Source organism: Euprymna scolopes, chromosome 19 (assembly GCF_053919585.1).
Source record: "Euprymna scolopes isolate OS-2025 chromosome 19, ASM5391958v1, whole genome shotgun sequence".
NCBI classification, from domain to species: domain Eukaryota; kingdom Metazoa; phylum Mollusca; class Cephalopoda; order Sepiida; family Sepiolidae; genus Euprymna; species Euprymna scolopes.
This window is the reverse complement of record NC_136500.1, coordinates 61,426,941-61,446,625: the sequence shown is the minus strand read 5'-3', so window position 1 is coordinate 61,446,625 and position 19,685 is coordinate 61,426,941. Positions and strand designations below refer to the sequence as shown.

The 19,685-nt window shown below is 34.9% G+C and overlaps 1 protein-coding gene across 14 annotated transcripts in view; it reads left to right on the top strand.

The window, feature by feature from the left end:
• Positions 1-19,685, top strand: part of LOC145303656 (MAP kinase-activating death domain protein-like) — a 602,561-nt gene that overhangs the window by 136,158 nt on the left and 446,718 nt on the right. The window contains exon 1 of one of the 14 annotated variants that reach the window (XM_080145240.1): positions 16,463-16,596. The exons of the other annotated variants lie outside the window; for them this stretch is intronic. Within the exon in view, the coding sequence (XP_080001366.1) occupies positions 16,544-16,596 (53 nt within the window). The 5' untranslated portion in view covers positions 16,463-16,543. Of the gene's footprint in view, positions 1-16,462; positions 16,597-19,685 lie in introns of those variants that run through there. 14 annotated transcript variants of the gene reach the window in all.

Here is a 19,685-nt window from a genome sequence, read left to right as displayed (position 1 = left end):
GAGAAACTGAATCTCTAATAACTGCAGCATAAGATAACTCGATATGAACCAACCATATCAAAGCAAGGATCGATAAAACACAAGAAAACAGCAAATGCAGACTATGTGGACAAAGAGACGAAACGATAAACCATATAGTAAGTGAATGCAGCAAACTGGCCCAAAAGGAATACAAAAACGAGCATGACCAAGTGTGGAGGGTGGTGCACTGGGAATTGTGCAAACGACTGCATTTTGAGTGTACAGACAAATGGTACAAGCATAAACCCACAACAGCACTTGAAAACGAGAACCACAAAATCCTATGGGACATGGACATTCGGATGGACAAACCCATCCAGGCAAGAAGACCAGATGTCGTAATAATTAACAAGAAAGAAAAATCCTGTAAAATCGTAGACTTTGCTGTCCCAGCTGACCACAGGGTGAGTATGAAAGAAAAGGAGAAACGAAGCAAATACACAGAGCTAGCCAGAGAGTTAAAAGGGATTTGGATAATGAAGAAAATCAAAATAGTACCGATAATAGTAGGAGCACTAGGAACAATTCCGAAAAACTTCGAAAAAAGAATGTCAGAAATTGGAATCAGAGGAATAACTGCAAAAGTACAACGACTAACGATAATGAAAACAACGGAAATATTAAGGAAAACCCTTGGATGCGGAGAATAATAGAAGAAGACAATATAACGAATAAGCGTTACAGGGAATGAAGAACACCGAAGCTGCATATCTACAAGTTCTACACCCCCATTATGCATCCCCCCTCATTGTTTCATCACCGCTCCCCCCAATAAAAAAGTGTTACCAAAGAGCTGAGAAGGGTCAAGAAGGACTGAAAGACAGAGGAGAGAGCACTAGCCAGACCTTGGCAGGACAAGCGCAAAGAGAACTGGGACTTTAGGGAGGCTGAGTGCCACTCAAATTCCAGTATAAACCAATGGCCACTGCCAGCGAGTAATCAATGGTAAGAGGCTGTTGCGATGATGCAAACTCATTTGCAAATGCTATCGAAGGAGGTGGAGAGAACTGGACGTCTGGGGAGACTTGTTGTCACTCAGCTTCCAGAGAACATCACAGTTTTCCAATCAGATCGTTTGTTGACTTGTGTGAAAGCTCTATGTGAGCCAATAATAATAATAATAATAATTGTAAAAAAAACATAATAAAGATAGCAAACGATATGGAATAAGATTCGCTAAGTAATTGTATAAAAACAGTGGGTATATGATAAAATAAAAAAAAGTAGAATATATAAATAAGTATAATTAATAAGGTGAGGTTATGATAAATTATGTTTCTAAAAATGTGGTTGGTTTAATATTTGGGAACTCGTATGGGGTTGATCAGATATAATGGTTCACTGGGTAGGGGTTAAGTCATAATGGCACAGAAGTCCTAAAAGTTCAGGTAAGCTTAGATTAAAAAAAAAAGAGAAATGGGGGTGAGGTCTAGGATAATTTGTTGGGGGTAATTACCTTGTTTAATACTCTAGTTCATGGTACTTGATATTAGGGGTCAAATGTATCGGAGTTACTAGGGTTAGAAATTGGTATAAAGGTGCACATACGCATATATACATATAAAGCACAAGTATGCAGATATATACTTACATATATATGGGTATACTGAGTCAATTATAAATGGTCATATAAATGAAAGTAAAGATAAAAATAAGTATAAAGTAAAAGCAGTAAAGATGCAAATAAGTATAGGGATTAATTCTAATTCGCTAAGTAGTTTAATATATATAGTGGTTAAAAGTATATATGCATAAGAAATATAAAGGTAAAGGTTATTAATTAGGCGAGATTATTCACAAGTAGGTTAGGCCATATTCCTAGTTGTATGGTTAGTAGGATATTTATGAGTTTAAATGTGGTTGGATGAAAGTTTAAAGGTTAAAAGTTATCAAGGTAAGCTTTAAGTTATAATGAGTTAGAAGTCCTAGTAGTTCTGTTAAGTTTAGATATAAAAAGGAGTGGTTGTCTAAGATGGTGTTTTTGGAGAATAATTACGTGGTTTATTACTTTAGTTCCAAGTATTAGAAATTTAGTGCCAGATGTATCATTCATATATATATATATATATATATATATATATATATATATATATATATATATATATATATATATATAACAGCAGATATCTTAACTGTAGTTTCTGAATGTATATACCGTTCATTGGATAAAAAAGGGGAGGGTAGAGCGGTGGCCCTTGATATATCTAAGGCTTTTGACAGAGTATGGCACGATGGTCTTCTAAGGAAAATTAGATCATATGGAATCACTGGAAGAATACATAATGTAATTAAATCCTTCGTAAGTAATAGAAAAATCAAAGTTGTCCTCGACGGACGTACATCCAAACAATATGACATAAATGCGGGAGTACCTCAGGGGTCTATCCTTGGACCTCTATTATTCCTGATATTCATAAACGACCTCCCTGATAATATTGTTTCGGAGATGGATATATTTGCCGATGACACCACTCTCTATAACAGATATGAGGGGAAAACAAATGAACACATATCCAAGGAAATGGCAGAAACACTAGAGGATGACCTCCACTCCGTAGTGGAATGGGGACAAAAATGGTTAGTCACATTCAATGCTGCTAAGACTAAGCTTGTTTCCTTCAATAACTACAAGAAACCTTCTCTACCACCAATAGCAATGGCCAAGAACACATTGCCTGAAAGTACTTCTTTTAAACTCCTCGGCCTAACGTTTACAGGGAATATGAACTGGAATAGATACATTGAGAGCATTGCCAAGGCTGCTGCAAGGAAGGTTGGCTCCCTCTACCGTGCTAGAAAACTACTTACACCTGCCAGTATCCTATACCTCTATAAGGCAACCATTTGCTCATGTATGGAGTACTGTTGTCACATCTGGGCTGGTGCATCTGCTGCTTGTCTCTCGCTCCTGGACAGGGTTCAAAAAAGAGTCGCCAACCTGATAGGTCCTGAACTGTCATCTAGGCTTCAACCTCTGTCCCATCGACGAGATGTTGCATCCCTCTGCCTGTTCTACAAATACTTTAATGGTGAATGCTCTGACGAACTGCAAACACTTGTACCTCCCTGACATAACTACCCCCGACAAACCCGACAAGCTACTAAGTCTCATCCCTTTACAGTAGAGATCCCTAGGTGCAAGAAAGCCTTTTACTCCAATAGTTTCTTCCCCAGAACTGCGGGTCTTTGGAACTCCCTTCCAGGATTCTGCTTTCCCAACTGCAATGATATGCAGAAGTTCAAGTGTAATGTTAACAAACATCTTTCTACTCTTCTCCCCTCATAATGACCCCGCTAATTAATTCCCTAATAGTAGCCCCCTGCTTTAAAGTGGCACTGTGCCTTGTTTGGGGTGAAAATTGAATAAAAATATATATATATATATATATATATATATATATATATATATATATATTACACAAAGTGTTCAGGATAAATTTGATAATTTTTTGATCTTTAATTTTAAAAGCATTTTGATTATTTAATAGTGAGAAAGTAAAACAGCTGTTTCTCTGTACGTTTGTGGGTTTGAGAGCTTGCATAACTGTCAGGCACCAGAATATTGGTATGATCATGGTAGCCTGATCATGACGGATTCAGAGATTTGGAAATCAGAGTTGCAGCTCAATGCTCTTTGAATAACTTGAGATATGAGTTGTAGAATGATAACAGATGTGGAAATGGTGGATAGCAGAGAGGATCATAGCAGATGTTTGAAATTTAAGAAACTATACAAAAGATTCAGAAAGATCTAAGCAATGCAATAAGATTTTGGTAAGAGAAATGGGTATGAGAATAGCAAATATGGAAAAATGTGCTCAATGAGAATCTTTGCTACTTTTGTATAAGAGTTGCAAAGCCTGTGCAGTTTTTAGTATTCAATGCCAAACCACAAGAGAACTGCTTTATGAAACTCCTTAAAAAGGATAAATATTCGGTCAGACCTGGGATGTTCTATTTCTTCTTGTCTAGAAAGAAGTACTACCAGGGCCACTTGTAGAACAACAGGTGGCTAGCCTACAATATGCACAAAATTCTTTAAAAGTTGCATTTTGAACATTGAGAATACATCACTTATTAGCCAACTAGCGGGGGTACCCAGCGTTGTCCAGGTGTTTGTAGGTGTGTGTATAAGGGGGGGGGGTAAAGTAAAGAATAAGCTAAGTAATAACCCTGTTTAAATATTTAAAGAAAAACGATGCTAAACTTCTTAAAAAAAATTGGCAAAACCAAAATGCCAAAAAAAAAAACAGCGAACAAACGTAAAACTTCTTTAAAAAAGAAATCGGAAAAACAAAAAGCAAAAATAAGAGGAAAAAAACAATGGTAGACGTGTTCGGAAAAACAAAAAAAAAGAACACAGGGACAAGCACCTCCCAAAAAATGGCATAAATAACCCTTTGATTCGGTTAAGTCCATAGTGCATTCCACCCAGTAGAAAACATAGAATGAAAAGGAACGTTAAAATTCCATTTCAGTTTTTTAAGCAACTACAAAACGAAATAAAGTGAAAAAAAATTGCATAAATAAGCCTTCGATTCGGTTAAGTCCATGGTGCATTTCACCCAGTAGAAAGCATAGAACGGAAAGGCATGGTTAAATTCCATTCCAGTTTTTTTAAGCAACTATGAAGTAAAGAAAACCCAAACCGGTGTTCCTTCGTAACCGTCTCTTGTGAACGATCCCGGAAATGGTGTAAGTGGTGACGGGGGAAGGAGGAATTAATTAGAGAGAAAAGATTTTACTACTTCCATTGATTTTTAACCGATTGTGGCAGTTAACTCTCAGCAGAAAAAATATAAGAATCTATGATTATCGAGTAAGTGGAGAGGTAATATGCCTATAACACACCTCAGATATTGTGCTGCAGTTTGTGTATATAACATTCGCATGAGATGTCTTGATTTTTAATCCTATTAAGGTCGAAAAATGAGTTCATTTATATATATATATATATATATATATAGGGATATATGATTTTTTTTCTTTCCTTTCCAAAAATGTCAAATTTATTTTAGATACTTTGTAGTGTTTGTGTGTGTATGCATATATATATATATATATATATATATATATATATATATATATAAAATAGAACCCCGGAATACAGTGGCCCTAGGATACTTTTTTTCCAGGTTACTATGTGGAATACAATGTTTTTCCAGATTCTGGTTACAGTATTTGCCCAGCACTACAGTGTAATTTATAATGTTATTTGATTATATACATGTGCATTATATACTGTATTCTATTTTGTTACTAATTTTTAATGCCGTATCCTGGGGTTCTAATATATATATTTATTTATTTCCTTTTGACAGATTGATTGTTGCTATTTCTACTGAGTTAAGGGCATAATAGATTCATTGATTGATATAATAATTAAATGATTGATTTTGCGCTACGAAACAGATACTGTCAAGAATTGTAAATGTCAACTGAATTAAAGAAATAAATAATAAGATGGTAAACATCATGAATCTTGGAATATAGCTTTTGTCATTTATTCACTTTATTGTTCAATAATTACATTAAGCTTCTTAAATAAAAATTCGTATATATCAAAAGAAAATATATTTCTACAAAAATATATGAGGGTAGTTCCAAAATTAAAGGCGGCTATTTTTTTAAACTCCAAAACTTGAAGTACAAAGATGGGAGTGGTACCATTAAAATGAGGTACCTTTTGTGCTTTAGGATTTATTTTCTTACATAGTCCACACCATTCTCAAAAAACGCACTTTAGTCAGTGATGAAGATGGCTGTGGATGGATGTACAAAGTGTGCTTTGTCATATGATATATATATATATATATATATATATATATATATATATATATATATATATATATATATATATGAGAGAGAGAGAGAGAGAAAGATAGAGAGTATGTTTATTAATACAAACATTATTGGTTACATATGTGCATGCATGTTGCTGCTGTAACTCCTATAGAGAAGCAGCGTCTTTAGGCCAAATTTTATACTAAATGCATAGAGCTTTTTTTGTAGTCATTCGTCATGCTTTTTTACTATCTATTTATTTATAGAAATAAGGAAAATAGATGATGAAAATAAGATTGAATAAATTATAATATTTATTGGTCCATCAAATTCAAACAAGGAATTAATCATAATGAAAAATCTTTAATCCATAGATTTTCAAAGATATCCTTTTTTTTTATCAGACGATAAATATTAATAACAAAAATAAAATGCATCACTGGTTAGCATAAATTTAATAAATATAAAAAGATATATAAAAAGAACTTCTTGGTGAAAAATGAAAAAGCATTTTCAAATGTACATTTTGCAAATAGCTGCCAAAATAGAACACTTTATTTAAATTGATATTTCGTTCACAGTTATGAATAATACAATTAACACAACTGTGTTGCAAATGATATCTAAAACACGGAGAAGAACAGGCAACCGTGATAGTTTTAAAGCAGTCCTTGTGAAAGGCCTGTGCATATTCTCAAATATTCAACCTATAGAGAAGTTACGTTGTTAGTCTGTTTCAAATATTGCAATTCAAAGTGGTTGCTTCTATCTATCTATAGTTAATAGCTAACAAATGCTTGCTTGTATATGTTTGATTCTAATTTAGAAATCTTGGATGTCATTTCCACATTTCTGTTTTCTTTTTCAAATTATTTTGATGCATTTCTTTGAAAAGATATAAAGGAAAATAGTTATTCAAGTATATATATATATATATATATATATATATATATATATATATATATATATATATATATATATATATATATATAATCTCCCTGAATAACTATTCAGTTATTAGTAAGTTTGGTAAATATATATGGCAATTAAGCTACATAATATTTTCTGCGTTTCATCCTCATAAGGATTCGTCAGGCTACTCCCATGAATTGATGGTGCTCCATGTTTTTGGTACTAGGTAGAGGTGTACTGATTAATCGACAGATAATCGGTAATTGGCCTAATTGGCCACTTTGCCGATTAATTGGTAATCAGCCAATTTGCTTATTAATCGACTGATTAATTACTTTTCTCTTTCCTATTAAATTTAAATCATTTCATCACTTCCAAGAGACTTATCAGATAGCTTTGATTCTAAACCACATTCTCTGATACCAGCAACCATATTTGTTCCCACAACACTAAAAAAAAACTTTGAAGATTTTATACTCTTCCAGAACATTGTACAATTTTTCACTTATTCTTGCACCTGTGTGTGTGCTAGGGAATAGAACAACTCTAAGCAGAGCTCTGCACTGTTCAAAGTCATTTGAAAGCCAATGACCTGTCAAACTCAGAAAGAGAGCATTTTCTGTCATCGCTGTTCAAATGTCTGTAGTTAAATAAATGCTGCTACTTTCATCAAGAGATGATTGAATTTTTGTTTTTACTTTTGCAATTATATCTGAAATTATTTTTTCAGTGGAATACTGTAATTTGGAGAAAGATTTGCAATAACCCTAAGAAATCCAATGTCAGATGCTGCAGAATATAGTTGAATATAAATAGCAATCATTTCTCTTATCAGATATCTTGTGACCTGTGATCATTAAAATCCCAAACTTTCTTTTGTGTTAATACTGATTATATAATAGTTTGGTGTTTCGCTGTAGGCTCATAATTGCTGCCACCTGTTCCTGGAATGTCTGTCCCGGAATATTCCTTGTGTTTCTTTTTCTTATCTGCAACTTTTGCTTCTTTTTGGATGAACTTTTCGAAGATGGTCTAACATATTAGTCGTCGTTTAATTTTTTTTCTGATTTGCCACCCTTTGATGTAATGTTTTTTTTTTTGTTTTTTTTTTTGTTTTTAATTCAATTTTTACCCCAAACAAGGCACAGTGCCACTTTGACGCTGGGGGCTACTATCGGGGACATAATTTGCAGGGGGCATTATGAAGGGAGATGAGTAGAAAGAAGTTTGAACTTCTGCATATCAGTACAGTTGGAAAAGCAGAATCCCGGAAGGGGTTCCAAAGACTTGCAGTTCTGGAGAAGAAACTATTGGAGTAAAAGGCTTTTTACACCTAGGGATCTCTACTGTAAAGGGGTGAGACTTAGTTGCTTGTCGGGTTTGTCACATCGAGGAGGTTACAAATGCTTGCAGTTTGTCAGAGCATTCACCATTAAAGTATTTGTAGAACAGGCAGAGGAATGCAACATTTCGTGGATGGGACAGAGGCTGAAGCCTAGATGACAGTTCAGGACCTATCAGGTTTGCGACTCTCTTTTGAACCCTTTCCAGGAGTGATAGACAAGCAGCAGATGCACCAGCCCAGATGTGACAACAGTACTCCATACATGGGCGAATGGTGGCCTTATAGAGGTACAGGATACTTTCAGGCGTAAGTAATTTTCTGGCATGGTAGAGAGAACACACCTTCTTTGTAGCAGCCTTGGCAATGCTATCTGTTGTGGTTGCAAGGTTGAACAATAATTAGTAAGGAAATACAATGAAGACGCAAACAACAAGATAACGCAATAATAAGTGTATTAAAGAAAAGGTATATTTACAATATGTACAAATGACGGTGTCGAGTCAGAGAGTCTTGGTGGGAGGACATGTACGCTCTTCGGCGTCACTTCCGGTGGCATTTGAGTAAGACACACCAAGGCCAACCTAGGCTTGCCATTTATAGTGTTATGTTATTCGCATATGCAAATAAGTGGTTGCCACCACAACACTCCCCTCCCAAGATTTGAAGTCACACAGATTTCAATATCTTTTTGTTTTTGGGTTTACCATTAATGGTTCATTCACTTTTCTTTTCCTACCTGATCTTCGGGGTTCAGGTGCATTTTGAGGTGGTTCCAAATTAAAAGATTCGTATATGATATCTATGGTGTCCTCCTCTTCGACTTGTCGTATCATCATCATCTTGGATATGACGTTTTTTTATCTGATTTAGGTGCCTTTTATGTATATTCTGTGGACCTTTAATCATGTATGTACAATCACCAATGCGTTTATCCACTACTCCACATTCCCAGTAAGATGTGTTATTTCTGTAGCACTTAAAATATACTCGATCTCCCGAGTTATATTTCTTTCTTCTCGTGTGTGTAGTGTTTCGGATAATTGCCTGCCTTGGCAATAGTTTGTCAAACGCTGATTTTACCTTTCTGGCAAACATTAGATCAGCTGGTGATATGTTTGATGGTGTACTAGGATGTGGTGTAATCCTATATACTTGCAAGAATTGTTGCAAAGCTTTTTCTGTTGGTGTTCCAATGGATTTCTTTAACGCTCGTTTTAGCGTGTCCACGAACCTTTCCGCGAGGCCGTTCGACCTTGGATGATACGGCGGAGTCGTGATGTGCTTCACTCGGAACGTGTCGCAAAATTCCTTAAACTCTGCGGATGTGAACTGCGTTCCGGTGTCAGTGACCAGTGTGTCTGGTACACCGAATCTTGCAAACAACTCGTGTAGGAACCCTATTGAGTTGTTCGTTGTTGGATTCCTGCAACGCATTACCTCCGGCCATTTTGTGAAACTATCCACTACAATTAAATAATAGTTTTCACCTACTGGACCAGCGAAGTCCATGTGGATTCTCGACCATGGTTGGTCGGTTTTCGGCCAAGGTTTGTGTACTATAGGTGGAGATTTTGCCGTTAACTGGCATCCTTTACATTTATCAATTGTTGTCGCTATGTCAGTGTCCATGTTACGCCAGTACACGTAGCTTCTCATTAACGACTTCATTCGATTTATCCCCGGATGTCCTGTGTGGAAATCTCTTAACATCCTATTCTGCAATGTTTTGGGTATTACCACTCTCTCGCTGTACAGTAACACATTGTCACATATGGAGAAAACTTCCTGCACCTTTGTGTCCGTTATAATTTTCTCTTTTATGTCCTTTATATATTCGTCTTTCTCGGCTTCCCTTTTAATGTCCGACAAAGTTACGGGTAGTTCCTTAATGATGTTTGCTACCATATGTTTTACTTCAACATTTGTCCGAATTGCTGCAATGACTGATTCTTCCAGATTGTGTTTCTGTGGTATCAGTCTTGACAGTCCATCCGCATGGCAAATCATTTTTGATGCTAGATGTTGTAGCTGGAAATCGTAATTAAGTAGTATTGTACCCCAGCGCAGCAATCTATTTGCGGTGTATACCGGCAATCCTTTTTTTGATCCATAGATCGTGACTAACGGTTTATGGTCGGTTTCAAGTATGAATTGTCTACCATATAAATATCGGTGAAATTTAGTCACGGCAAAGATTATGCTCAACGCTTCTTTTTCGATTTGTGAATATGCCCTTTTGGCTGGTATCAGCGTTTTCGAAGCATGCGCTATTGGTTTTCTAGACCCATCCGGCATAATATGTTGAATGCATGCTCCTAAGCCGTAGGAGCTAGCATCACTAGCGACGACTATTTTTCAGTTTGTGTCAAAGTGTGTTAAGAATAATTCGGATGTTAGTGCGCTCTTTATTTTGTCAAAAGCGGTTTGACATTCTTGCGTCCAGTTCCACGGTGTATCCTTTTTAAGCAGATTATTTAAGGGGGCTCGCAAGTTATGCATTCCTTCAATAAAACATTGGTAATAATTTGCGAGTCCTAAGAAACTCTGCAAGGTTGTTACATTATTGGGTGCTGGCATATTTTTTATTGCCGCAGATCTGTCTGGGTCTGGACGTCGTCCATGTTTGTTTATTATGTGTCCAAGATACTTAATCTCGCTCATACAAAAGTCACATTTACTTTCTTTTACTTTAAAGCCGAATTCTTGTATTCGAGTAAATACTTGTTTCAAATGTTCCTTATGTTCTTCTAGGGATTTGCTCCTGACAACAATGTCGTCCAGGTATGCACATGCGCACTCATTACCACTTAGCATGGTGTCCGTCGCTTGCTGAAAGATGGCAGGCGCTACTTTGATGCCAAAAGGCAATCGGTTGTATTTGTATAATCCCTTATGCGTATTGATGCATAGTATTTTTGAGCAATTCTCCTCGACCGGTATTTGCAAATACGCGTCGCTCAAGTCTATCTTGGAGAAAATATTACCCCCATTCAACTTCGTGAATATTTCCTCTGGGCTTGGTAGGGGGTAATGGTGATCTTTTAATAGGGAGTTGACCCCGGTCGAAAAGTCTGCGCACACTCTAACTTCGTCATTCTTTTTCTTTACGTATACGGTGGGGGCTGCCCACTCGTTGTGTTCTATTTTTGATAGAATTCTCGTCTGTTCCAATCTATTTAATTCTTTATCAATCTTTTCCAACCCAGCGAACGGAACATTTCGCTTTTTTCTAAAAATTGGGCTGGCGTTTTCTTTAAGTTCAAACGAGGCCTTGAATTTATTGCAGCGACCTAAGTTAGTCGTGAATGCCTCAGGAAATAATTCTTTTAAATCGTCTTTTATATTTACTGTTGTTGGAGAAGAACATTCTAATTTTTTACAGAATGTATTGATTGGCTTATCCCATAGTCCGAATTTTTCAATTAAATCTATTCCAAACAGATTTTCACTATTTTTTAGTACGAATATTTTTAATTTCTTCGAAATCCCTTTCAATTTTATCGGGAGGACAACTTCTCCTTCAAATTTTATACCACCACCAGTTACCGTCCGGGCTGCTTTACTAGTTTTCATCATGGCCGGTTTTCCCAACTTTTTCCACGTATTCAGGTTTATTATAGAAACATCGGAGCCAGAGTCGAGTTGTAACTTTATTGATGTTTTAAATATTTCCACTTTTACGTATTTTCGCCGATCTTTGTCTAATTTTGTATTTGATTTTGTTTGCTGTACTCTCTTTCTGGTGTAATCTTTATATCTGCAGCAATCGCTTTTGTGTCTCACCTTCTTACAAATGTAGCATTTTTTTTTCTTATAAGGACAATCTGATTCCCAATGCTTTTCTGCACATCTCTTACAGTTATATCTAGGAAGAGGCTTGTTATATTCTGTACTATATTTATGGTTATTATCTTTGGAATATCCCGTTCCATTGCTTTTCTTTGTAAAGTTCTTGGTTGGTGCGTATGGTTTTCTAACTTTTCTTACATATGCCACTCCGGATTCTTCTATATTTTTTTAATCCTTTTTTAGTGTAATGGCCCTTTCACAGTCCTCTGCTAGTTTCTGAAGGGTTAAATCTTGCTCAGATTCCAGCTTAGACAACACACGTCTGCGTATTTCTGCATTTTTCGTGGAAACTAACCCTTGAGCGAAGATTAGACATTTAAAATCTTCTACCGTTAGTTCTGCAAGCTTAAAATTATCGCAGTTTTTATTGACAACTGATGCGTATGTCAAATAATCTTGGTTGTCCATCTTTCTTAGATTCATGCACAGCCATCTTTTATGAAAAAGAGATATATTTGGATTAAATAATTCTTTTAGTAATTTTACAGCTTCCATGAACTCTAATTCCGCAGTTTTTTTTAGGTAATATGTAATCTACGAATTTGCTGTGTTCTGATGTACCCAATTTTCTGAGTAAGAGGCTCACTTTCTGACTATTTGGCCAATTTTTACAGTCCAGTTGAAAAACATCCTCGTATCTTGTGTAGTATGCTTCAAAATTCTTCTCTTCCTCAGGCACATAATGAAATGTTTCCATGCTATTAAAAATAGTTGTATGGGAGAAATTAACACTATCGACATTTTCTCGATTACTCTTTAGTAGTTCCAGTGTTTTAGCAAAACGTTCATCTTGTCTTTCTTCATATTCCAATTGTAGTTTCTTATGCCTTTCTTCCTGTTCCAATTGCAGTTTTTTCTGCTTTAATTGTGCCATTTTCTGCTTTTATTCTTGTTCCTGCTGCCATTTCAATAATCTTTCCTCTCTCTTTTCCTCGCGGTCAGCCTGTGCCTGTATTTGTGTTTGCAAAAACTCGTTTTGTGTAGCTTGTCTGCGTTCATCCCGCTCAGCCTGTGCTTGTAAAAATTGCATGAACATTTTTGATAAGTCTTCCATGTTTTTTTTTTTTGTGTGCAGTTAAAAAAAATATTGTACCATATACAATATACACCGGTTTGGGTTACAACAAAAAAGCAAATTGCTGTAAGCTCCTGTTTTCAATAATAATATCGCTGCTTGCAATAATATATTCTTTTTGCGAGTCACGCTGCAAAAAAAAAAATAAAACAGGTTTATCTGGAATCACGAAATGGAATTGACTTTCCGTTTTTAGGCACTTACTAATAAGTTACTCTTTCCACAAAATAAAAGTTTGGGGTTTTTTTTTTTTTTAATCGAGTCACCATTGAATAAATGTATGCAGTACATTTAGTTCCTTGAGTTTTTTTTTCTCTAGTATTTTAGTAATCAAAATACCTCTTAAATTGAGATTACCTTTTTTTCCGTGACGTTTTACTGTATTATCCGTTATTCAGTGACAACTTCAAGAAAAAAAATCCTTTCCTTGAATTTTAGTTTTAGTTGTAGTATTTCCTTTTAGTACCGACGTCAACCAAAACATTAATTAAAAAGTCCTTTAGTTGTTGTTTTGTTTACGGAGAACAGTAATTAGAATCCACTGGTGAACTTTTTTCGTAGGTTACTTCCTTGCTTTTCGTAATACGGGTCTGACCTGTCGTTTTTGCGACAGAACAAAGTTCGCTTTTCGTTTGCAAGTTGGTCCTTTAGTAAGATTTGTCGTGTAGCGACAAAACAAAAATTCACTTTTACATTCGTTTGCAAGTCGGATTCCCAGAAAACGGCGTAAATTGTCGCTTTTGCCACGTTAGAGTTTTTTTTTTTTCACTTGAGTTGAAACTTCTCTTTAGCGTAAAATCCGTTTGCTCGTCAACACTTTGCATTCCTTAAAAAAAATGGTCAACCTTTGCGTTGTACTTTTTTTTTTTTTTTAAATAGTTCTTCGTCAAACTGTTATATTTGACGCTTCATATCTCGTCGCCAACTGTTGTGGTTGCGAGGTTGAACAATAATTAGTAAGGAAATACAATGAAGACGCAAACAACAAGATAACGCAATAATAAGTGTATTAAAGAAAAGGTATATTTACAATATGTACAAATGACGGTGTCGAGTCAGAGAGTCTTGGTGGGAGGACATGTACGCTCTTCGGCGTCACTTCCGGTGGCATTTGAGTAAGACACACCAAGGCCAACCTAGGCTTGCCATTTATAGTGTTATGTTATTCGCATATGCAAATAAGTGGTTGCCACCACAACACTATCAATGTATATATTCCAGTTCATGTTTCCTGTAAACGTTAGGCCAAGGAGTTTAAAAGAAGTTCTTTCAGGCAATGTGTTCTTGGCTGTTGGTGGTAGAGAAGGTTTCTTGTAGTTATTGAAGGAGACAAGCTTAGTCTTGGCAGCACTGAATGTGATCCTCCATTTTTGTTCCCATTCCACTACAGATTGGAGGTCATTCTCTTGTGTTTCTGCCATTTCCTTAGATATGTGTTCATTTGTTTTCCCCTCATGCCTGTTATAGAGAGTGGTGTCATCGGCAAATATACCCATCTCTGAAACAATTTTATCAGAAAGGTCATTTATGAATATCAGGAATAATAAAGGTCCAAGGATAGACCCCTGAGGTACTCCCGTATTTATATCATATTGTTTAGATGTACAACCGTCGAAGACAACTTGGATTTTTCTCTTACTTAAGAAGGATTTAATTACATTATGTATTCTTCCAGTGATACCATATGATTTAATTTTCCTTAGAAGACCATCATGCCATACCCTGTCAAAAGCCTTAGATATATCAAGGGCTACTGCTCTACCCTCCCCTGTTTTGTCCAGTGAACGGTATATATGTTCAGAGATTACAGTTAAAATATCTGTTGTTGAACGAGCTTGTCTGAATCCATATTGTTTGTCGGTCAGGAGTTTAGCTGTAGGTGTTGGACTAGGGCTTGATTAACTAAGGACTCAAATATTTTGGTGAAAAGCGGAAGGAGGCTAATATGGCGATAATTTAGTGGGTCAGTTCTTTCACCAGAATTCTTGAAGACTGGTACCACAGAAGCGATTTTCTAGCAGTCAGGAAAGCAAGATTCATTAAGGTATTTATTGTAAAGTTTGGAGAGAACTGGAGCAACCTCAGCAGAGCATTTTTTTAATAGCGCAGTCGGATGAGATCTGGTCCACATGGTTTTGAGGTATCTAGGTTTTTTATGATACCATGCACCTGAGAAGGGGTGATTATCAAATCGTCTAGTGTAGCGTCTGTCTGCAAAGGAAAGTCGGGGAGGGAGTGGTGTGCCGAGTCCAGTGTGGAGTTTGAGGCAAACCGACTGGCAAGCAGATTAGCCTTGGGTGTTGCCATGCAAGCAACCTCATGATAGTTTGATAGTGGGGGAATCGTTGACTGCCCATTATTTACTACACTGTTGAAGATTTTCCAAAAATCACGAGTTCCTAATTTCTCTGCTTCGATGCGTTTTCTGATGGTTTCAGTGTAATCTGTCTTAGCTGTCGCTATTACTCTCTTGCAATTATTTCTAGCTTCTATATACTTCTGTCTGTTTGAACTGGACTTATGTCAGTTAAATCTGCGGAAATCAAGCCCGTAAGCCATGGTGAAGGCAACCTTTCTAGGAGAAGCAAATCTCTGATTTAAAAAAACCATAAAGCGGGAGACCAGCACCCGCATTAAGCTGGTCTGCAGTTTAACTTGTTGCTGGCTATCTTGCTCTTGCTTGTTGCTGGATCTCAACATTTAGAACTGAGAGAGACACTTAGCTGTCGTACAAAGCTAAGACTCTGTAACATCATCTGTGTATAGATACTCCCTCAGGGATTGTCTATAAAAATGGTCTTGTGGCGATGGAAGTCATTTTTGGGCTCATGGACTTTAAGTGTCTGAGGGAGTGGCACTCGTCTGATAAGACGTTGCAATCATCATCATCAATCATCATATATATATATATATATATATATATATATATATATATACACACACACACACACACACACCATAACAACATGTTTAAAATAAATAAAATTTATTTTATCTAAGCTTTTGAAATTCAAGTTTCTTTGGTAAAGTAAAATGTTTTGTTTTTTTTTCGATATTAAAGCAGACTTTGCCATGACGCAACAATGAAGAAATATTTTGCTTTGAGAAGGAAATTTTAATTTTTCAAGCTCAGATTAAAATAAAATTTATTTTAACAAACAAATTCCTATGTTTTTTTTTGTTTTATTTCATTGTTAATTTTAAAAAAATATCCATATATTTTCTTTGTAAATGTCTTTCAGATATAATTTTTATCAAGGATTTTTACTTTTTTCAAATAAAACTTGTTAAAGCATAATCTTGGTTATCTGTATAGTAAGTAGACATACTTGAACATATTAGAAATGTCGATATTCGCCACTATTATGATGTCATGTTAATCTCAAACCAAATAGTCTATGGACATGCACAAATGACAAAATTGTTGCTAAAACAAGTTTCAAGATGGAGGTACCTGGTAAAGGCTGCGAGGACAGCTGAAACAAAGGTATTTAGATAAGCTATCAATACATTAAGGTATCAAGATGGCTTCATCCTGCCCAAGCTCTTAACCATACATGTTGGAGGGAGTAATCCAGTGTGAACTTTACTGCACTGGAAAAATACAGAGGTAAATGATGAAGTGTAATAATTAAAATCCTTAAAAATATCAGTACTTCTGCATTTATCGACCGGCAGTTTCCACAAAGTTTCTTGGATGTGCTCAATCGCTGACGGGGAAGCAGCCGACCGTGAAACGTTAAACTGCTACAAGAACATTATAATGATAAACAGGAAAAACATGGAAATACCATAAATCAAATTACAGACATGTGTCAAACCCAACCCTACCCCTAAACCTTTATCCTAACCCTAATCTGAACGATTTAATTTTTTTTTTTTTTATTATTTCTAATTTATTAAAAAAAAAAATAGCCTTCATAGATTCGTATTAACTGAAAACGGACACATGTTTATTAAAAATTGAGGAACGCTCGGCCGACCTTTTTCAGTTATTTCCATCAGCTGCCGAGCAAGCCTGAGCCAACTTTGTGGAAACTGTGAGTCGGTAAATGCAGAAACACCACAAATACTATCAGTAATGTTAGTAGCTTGTTTACACTACAAGTGAGAGACTCCATACAACTGAACCTTAACTGTTAAAATATATGAATTATTATTCGGATTAAATCGATGCTCTATTCTTTAAAAATGAATCGCCAACTTTTTTGCAGACCTGCTAACTTCTAAGCTGCAAACGTCTGGAAATGCTTCAAAAAAACTCACAAGGTGTTATGGCTGGTTATTGAATCTAAAAGCATCTCTGAAACGGAAAGAATTTTATAAGTGATAATCATGCATGCATTTAAGGAAAATGGTTAACCAAGGAAGATTGGCAATATTTTGTGTGAAAAACTATTCACATTTCCCAGGTGCTTTTTTCGTTTTGATGGTGAATCTGAATATTTACAATTTAATTATTTACAAGTGAACTTAATCAAGTTTACAGCAATTTTGGAATCATGACAAATCGTGAGGCACGCAATAAAACTATGAAAGTTTATTTTGAGGACAAATTATTTTGAACAAAATTGCCTTGAGATATCAGATAAGTTTCAGTCTATAATTTTAAAAAAAGTCACTATTTTTTTATGGAATATGGAAATCACTCCAGACAAGACATGAAGCCATTTAATGTAAAGAGCTAAAAAGTATATACTTCAAGATAAAAGAGCTTGCCAATGATAAGTGCTACTTACCAGAAAACAACAATTTTCCCCTTTTGTCAGAAACATCCCTCATGGAATATTAGAACTAAAGGATAAAAAAAGGGAAGCGAGGCTTTTGAAAGTAAATTATGATTGAAAATATGAGATTATCTCAATTTTTGTCTTCCTTATGATGCTTCCAATATGGCTGCTATGATTTTTCCCCTGTGGACTTCTTTAGCTGATCCATCCATGTTTTAAGAGATTTTTGTTATCCACTTATGCAAATGGCAAACTAAACACTTTCCACTTATGAAATACAATACCTCAAATGTCAACCAATCTATTTATGTTACTAGCATGCAGCATACCGAGAAGCTTTTTCCTCTCTCTTCTCGGTTTTTTATTCTTATTGTTTCCAATTATCTTCCCTTATTTTCTTTATTTATTCCTTTTTTGCTTAAAAATAATTATTAGTTAGGATTTTTGGTATAAATGTTTTACAAGCAACAAAAATTTAATCTCTGCTTATGATGTGTAGTCTCTTGGATGATAGATAACATAATCAGGTTCATAAAATAATTATATATCTAATACAGGGCTCTACGGACAAAGTTATCTTTAGTTGACCTTTGACAACTAAATATTTTCGTTTACTAGCCAAATAGAAAAGTTACTAGCCAAACCCATATGATTTTTAGAATATGACATCTTCGTTCTGTGACGAATATGTACATCATAAAGATTTTTCTATTTTTTTTTTTTTGATCAGTGTAATTCTAAATATACAACAAATTTTATGTTGATACTTGAAGGTATAAATATTCTAATTTCTTCAGATATTTTTTAAACAGCCTTCATTAAAAAAAAAGAGTATATTGTTCTATTAAACTTTTATTGTTGAAATAATTTAACTTTGTTCATTATATACATATATATAAAGATGAAAAGATATTTTTCACTCAGTAGTGAGCTTTGGAAGATTGTCAGTGAAAGAAATACAATCGCCAAAAGATAAGGGTTTTATTATTTCTAGTTGCCACTTTGAAAGATCACTCGCAAATGTGACTGTTTCACTCGCAATGTAGAGCCCTGAATATATAGATTAAGTGCTAGATTTTTCAATTACATCTAGCAAGGCATCTAAAAGATCGGTACTTAATTCTGACTAGCCAGTGTTGAATACAGAAACTTTCAGTTTACATTATCTAGATGAACAAAATTAAATTCCAATTACTTTCATCGATTACCTATTCTATCCGACCCAATAAGCATTTCATTAGCATATACTGTCTGATACTCATTGTTAATTTGAATGGAAATGGCCAATTAATCATTGTCCATCATAACACTTCAATCAGAGGTTTTCCACTAATAAATGATAGGATGAATAATAGAAATTTAAATACATAAAAGCAAAGCATTTTATTCGTACATTTCAGAATCTTGACATAAACTTTAGCTTGTCAAACACTACAAAGTAAATGTCGCTTCTGGACATTATAATTAGAAACACATATGACAAGCTAAAATACACACAAACATCCATTATATTGAAAATCAAAAAACTTACCTCATTATATGTTAAGTAACCTCATACATTGGAAGATTAGTAGTTATTTCAAATATAATTATTTACATTTGAGGGCAGGTAAAATCTAACTTAATTCGAACCAATTTCAATAAATTTTAATTTATATAAAGTGATCTCCCCTTCTTTATCTATACATTCATAAATTTTAACTAATGCTGTTATATTTAGATTTAATTTTTTGATAATGTGATGTAATGAAGTATGTATTGTAAGTTTACATGCTAAGTATTTTTTCATAATTATCTTTTATTTAATTATCTATAATTATTAATAATAGTATTATTTATTAATGTGAAAAGAAATAAAAAAAAAACCTTCAGTGTGTCTTGTATTTTGTTAAATAAACGATAACTATCGAAAAATATTTAATACTTTAACATCGAATACAAACACTTTATCCCTGATATCAAACATCAC